The sequence below is a fragment of the Terrapene carolina genome, unplaced genomic scaffold, assembly GCF_002925995.2.
Source record: "Terrapene carolina triunguis isolate 2854851 unplaced genomic scaffold, T_m_triunguis-2.0 Scaffold85, whole genome shotgun sequence".
NCBI lineage: Eukaryota > Metazoa > Chordata > Testudines > Emydidae > Terrapene > Terrapene triunguis.
The window spans coordinates 41,105,052-41,111,051 of record NW_020664436.1 but is presented as its reverse complement, the minus strand read 5'-3'; the positions used below and the strand labels follow the sequence as shown (position 1 = coordinate 41,111,051).

General features: G+C 41.8%; 1 protein-coding gene across 2 annotated transcripts in view; it reads left to right on the top strand.

Moving 5' to 3' along the window:
• The window catches only part of GINM1 (glycoprotein integral membrane 1), a 33,175-nt gene that overhangs the window by 20,546 nt on the left and 6,629 nt on the right, over positions 1-6,000 (top strand). For both annotated transcript variants that reach the window (XM_026649767.1, XM_024200246.2), the window contains exons 2-3: positions 2,679-2,738; positions 2,948-3,044. In XM_026649767.1, coding sequence (XP_026505552.1) covers positions 2,679-2,738; positions 2,948-3,044 — 157 coding nt within the window. The remainder of the gene's footprint in view (positions 1-2,678; positions 2,739-2,947; positions 3,045-6,000) is intronic.

Below are 6,000 nucleotides of genomic sequence, written 5' to 3'. Positions count from 1 at the left end.
TGTTTATACTCAATTTAAACTTTGTTCCATCTAAATCATTTTTAAATGCGGTTTGGACTGACCAGCGTAGATGAGACTAAATTATTATAATAAAGACCCATTGAGTAATTGGGGCCCTGTTGTGCAGTGCACATGCATGGTAAGACATTCCCTGTCCCATAGAGCTTACAGTCTAAATTGTATAAAGCCATTTCCAAAACCCACTTAAGTCAGTGGTTCTCAAACTTTTGTACTCATGACCCCTTTCACATAGCAAGCCACTGAGTGTGACCCCCCCCTTATACATTAAAAACGCTTTTTTATGTATTTGACACTATTATAAATGTTGGAGGTGAAGTGGGGTTTGGGGTGGAGGCTGACAGCTCACAACCCCCCATGTAATAACCTCACAACCCCCTCGGGGTCCCAACCCCCAGTTTGAGAACCCCTGACTTAAGTCTATGTGACCCCAAACTCTCTCTTTTAAAACATGGTTCAAATCCCAATGTAGAGAGAGTCAAAGAGAGCAGAAGTGTAAAAGTGATTTGAGGGACTCTGAGATGCTTCTTTAGTTATGAAGTTTGTACAAGAAAATGCAGTCAAAAAGGCTGCACTGAGTTGAGGAAAATGAGTACAGGGAAGAAGGTATCAACAGCAGAAAAAGATGATTTGTCTCCAAGGAGAAGAAACTTTTCCAGATTATGGCCAGAGCAAAAAAAGCAGGTTGAAATCAGTTAAGGTTGTATGAAAAGCGAGTGGGGAAATTAAAAACTACGTTGTCAAGCAGTTTGCTGAGAAAGGGCAGGGTGACAATGGGACAGTAGTTAGTGTGTGTCAGGTTCAAGGGAGGTGTTCTTTGAAGACCGGAATGGACAGTGGCAGGTTTTGGAGCTATAAGGAAGGTACGAGAGACAAATGAGAGGTTGACAGAGTTAGTAAAGTAGGCGTCAGGACAAAGTGACAGGACTGAATGATGAGACGGGAGGGAGCAAATGTAGTTTTCTTAGGGACTGGACGATGGTAGGGGCAATAATGGCATAGATTAAAACAATTTGAGATTGAAAGAAGGAAACAAATCCCATGCATCTTGGCAGGGAAAGGATGTGTGGATGGGGTTACGGGTGTCATGGGATGGAAGGAGTGAGGATTACTAGCAACTCAGACAACTAAAATTTTGTCCCATTTATGGCAGCATTATGCTTATTGAAAACTAAACTGGATCAAGCACTAAAAATCATGTAGATGACTTTGCACTGATGTGGAGTGGGAATGGACTAAGTGTCATACTGTATTACCCATTTCTAAAACGTGATGGACTGTCACAAACCAGTAAATAGCTCTAGCACAAAAAACATCTGCCTACTAAGTATTTCTTATTTGCAATATGTAATATACATATTACTGTAATACGTACTAAATAAGTACATTATACGTATCACAGTGGTGGCGCCTGTCCTGCGGGGCTGCCTGGGGTTGGCTCCCTGCTCCAGGCATTGCAACCTCCAGGGTCGCAGCACCACTCAGGTTTGGCTCAGCCCTTATGGTGAAGGGTTGGCCAGGCCACCTGACCCTTTTTGACACATTTTGATGACCCAAGTTTTGGTCATGACCCACAGATTGAGAAATTCTGCCATATTCGGTTTCTTCTGTCTTCATTTGCTATAATTTAGGGCCCTACCAAATTCACAGTCCATTTTGGTCAATTTTCATGGTTATAGGATTTTAAAAATAATAAATTTAATAATTTCAGCTATTTAAATCTGAAATTTCATGGTGTTGTAACTGTAGGGATCCTTATCCAAAAAGGAGTTGTGTGTGTGTGTGTGGGGGGGGGGGGGGGGGGGGGGGGGGGAAGTTGTAAGGTTATTGTAGGGGGGGGCTGCGGCACTGCGCAGCTATTGGTGGCGGCTCTGCCTTTCGAGCTGGGCAGCTAGAGAGTGGTAGCTGCTGGCCGGGAGCCCAGCTCTGAAGGCAGAGCCAGCAGCAGCGCAGAAGGAAGGATGGCATGGTATGGTATTGCCACCCTTACTTCTGTGCTGCTGCCGGCAGAGCTGGGCCCTCAGTCAGCAGCCGCCACTCTCCGGCTGTGCTGCTGCTGGCAGGGCACTGTCTTCAGAGCTGGGTGCCCGGTTAACAGCTGCTGCTCTCCAGCTGCCCAGCTCTGAAAGCAGCACAGAAGTAAGAGTGGCAATACTCCGACCTCCCTAAAATAACCTTGTGACCCCCCCCCCCCCAACTCCCTTTTGGGTCAGGATCGCCAATTTGAGAAACTCTGGTCTCCCCTGTGAAATCTGTATAGTACTAGGTAAAAGCATGCAAAAGACCAGATTTCATGGGGGGAGACCAGATTTCATGGTCCGTGATGCATTTTTCATGGCCCTGAATTTGGTAGGGCTCTTGCTATAATTGACTCCATCTCAAGCATATTGGTATGTGGAAACATGGCACGTTTTCTTGATCTTCATTTAAAAAAAAAATCACTCTTTTTCACTTAACAGGGAGTGATAATCATTCTTTTGTAATTAGTCCTCTTTAAAAACTGATGTGTGGGACAAATAAGCATATTCCACTAGCTGCACTTTGCCAGACAGTGAGCATAGGGAATGTGCTCACTTGTCCTACACGTCATTTATTCTTCAGTAAAGTGGGACTCATTTTACGGGACTCAACATTTATTTTCTCATTACTATTTTTTTCAGGAGAACATCAGAGTTAATGTTACTGTGTTGAAAACCAGTGAAGAATCTCAAGAAGCACAGGTTTGTTGTTTTTGTTTACTCAACATATTAGTAAGTTATGAACCAAACTCTACCTGTGAATGTGTGCTTTCGCAGATTTTTCTGATGACTTATTCATTTCAGTATTTTATACAATAGTGACTCTCTAATCTGTTCTTTACATTATTTATGAAACTGAAAATCTGACTGTATATATTAATATTTTGCCAACTATCTTTTATTTTTTTAAGGTTATCTTTAATATCACCTACAATAGTGGACAGATATATGTAAATGACTTTCCTATGAAGAGAGGTGTTACCCGTATTAAGTGTCAAACTTTAATATGTGAGTACTGCTCAATTCTTTATCTGGGATATCTGCTTCCATGTCACCTAGAGAAGGACATAACAAATAATTCATTGCTATGGTGCTCTCTGAAGGTCAGCAATATTTGGAAACAACACGTTTACAGAGTTAGGATGTGTTTAGAATCAACATGAAACAAAATCTGACATCCGCATATGTTTCCATGTCCCAGTCATGTCCTTGTATTTACACGGTTTCACCTGAAATACAGACCTTGTGTATATTTTTGAAAGGGGACGGTTTTGCACTAGACTGGGTAATGTGAATATAATAATGCAACTCCCCACTGCTAATGGCTGTCTCTCTATGTTGGGTGGCACACATCCAAAGAGAGTTTGAATAGGATAAATAGGAATTAGGATTATGTTGATCTTTAAGTATATTTTGCCATTGTCATTATTCCACCTACATTGGGACTGCAGGTTTCTCACATATAAGATGCTGTTGTGTAGGTGTTGCAATCCTGATATTTTATACTGTCTGTAATGGGGGAAGCTGTTGTTTCCCCCACTAGTTCAATGTTGTACCTCCTGTGCGAGGGCTGGTATTCAGAAGTGTTTAGATTCCATACCATGGATGTTGGCTTTTTACTTCGCTAGAACTAGATTGTTGAGATCATCTTCTCAACTGTTTGTAGCACTCGCAGACAGGATAAAGGCCCTACCCCCTGAGTCTTGCTGCAGAGGATCTTGTCCCAGATTTCCTCCTGTGTACACCTGTGCTATGACATTGCCAACGTAGTGCTGCCAAGCAAGGTGATAGCACACTCGACAAGATCTCAAGCAACTTCTGCAGTGCTTTTAGCGCATGTGCCTATATCAGACATTTGTAGGGCTGCAACTTGGCCCTCAGTACACACCTTTACTACTTATTATTCCATATCTCAGCATTCCAGAGATGATGCCAAGTTCTGATGAGCAGTCCTTCGGTCATTGTTCAGGTGGACTCGGAAACCCACCTCAAGTGACTCACAAGCAGTTCATAAGAATGGCCATACTGGGTCAGACCACAGGTCTATCTAGCCCAGTATCCTGTCGTGGCCAATGCCAGGTGCCCCAGAGGGAATGAACAGAATAGGTAATCACCAAGTGATCCATTTCCTGTCGCCCATTTCCAATTCAAGCCAGAAGTGGAATGGACACATGCAATCATTCAAAGAAGGAACGGTTACTAATCTATTCTGTAAATGTTGTGCTGCGAATCTCGAAGAACATGTCTGTTCCACGACCCAGCGGACATGTCTGTTCTACTTCCCCTAGTTCAGTGTTGTTGTCTTGTGCAAGGACTGCCAATCAAAAGTATTTTTTGATACTTGGATTTGCACAGTGGATTGCATAATTAATGAAGCTGAGACAATGATGTTCATTTGACTGAAGATCCTTTTACATGCAGATTCACTAGTTATGGTCAGTCTCAAGGTTGGCTTCTGAGATCATCTGCCCTTTATGATCAGACCTTTACTAATGGTCTTTTAAATTGCTTCTCTAAGCTGTGACCTTGTCTTTTGAAAACCCAAAGGATGACAAATGAATAATTAAATACTCTCTTTTTGGGGTAGGCGGTAACTCATTACTATTTGTCACATGTAGTAAAAGTATGTTCCTATCTTTTTCATCTCTAGTATAGATTATAAAACATTTCAAAGTGTAACTTACTTCAGAGGTAATTGACTCAAGAAGAATGCAAGACAACATTTTATTCACGAATGTAAGGCCTAATCCTGTGAGATGCTGAGCATTCTCAAATTCCATTTTCTTTCTAATTGTCCAACCCACTAATCTACAGTGCTTTTGAAATTTTACAAATGTGCTATGTAAATCAGAAAGTAGGCAAAAACCAGTGATTTGACCCAAGGCCTAGGAAACCAGGAACTCTAGAGTTCTGTTCTCAGCTTTGTGACCTTGGCACAAGACTTTTAACTTCTCTGCAGGGTTGTTGTGAGGTTTAATTAGATAACATTGGTAAAGTTCAAAGTGCTATAGGATTACTAAGGTCCTCATTCTGATGTCTTTTATGTTATCGTAAAAGCAAGTTAACTACACTGACTTTATCTGAGGTCTGAATCAGGCCCTAAGTATCCAAGTTCTTGCCCTGGACAGAAGTCTTAGCGTTCTGACTGAGTAGTTCTGTGTTAAGAACTTCGCTAAATCCTGCTCAGCACCTCTTAAGCACTTGTAACTCCTATTGAGATCAATGGGTTCAATTTTGCTAAGCGTTGAATGTCTTCAGTTCCCATTAAACTTAATCAGAATTCAGGGGACTTGGCATTTAAAGGTTGGGAGGATTGGGAGCTGCAGGTGCTTTTGCATCTCTTAGGATTTGGCCCTTTAACTGTATATTCAATATCGTAATTCAGGAAACGTTCAACAAGCTTGTGGGTCCACTGGGAGATACCTATATAAATTTATCTTAATATTTTTCTCTTATCTGGCCATATTTTTTTCATAATGCAAGGCATTGCTGCATAAATAAAAAAAGCTTTTTTTAATTAAAAAAATTTGATATTAAGGGGATTTACTGTAAAAGCAACGAACATTTTAGAGTCTTATTGGGTGACTGAAGAAACAAGGCCAAGCACCTTGTGCCTCCCAACACTGACAAGCTGTGCAGTGCATCAATGGCCTGGATGTGACATCCAGACCAGCCTCAATTCATATGCCTGACCACCTGCACATCAAAATATCAATGTAAATTTGGACTCTTCATTTCCACAACAAACTCTCTTTCACATCTAACACACAATCATTAGTGGTGGGAGCATGGTGTTTGGGGAGTAGGACAGTAGATGTGTCCAGGAAACATTGAGAGAGAGGTGGAGGGCTGTTGAGTGTGTGATCGTGGTGGACTTTGCGGTGGCGGGTATGAGGCGGTTGTGAGTAGTAAGGTCATGAGGGTGAGTGGGACTTCTGTTTCTTTTTGTGACTTTGTGCACTGC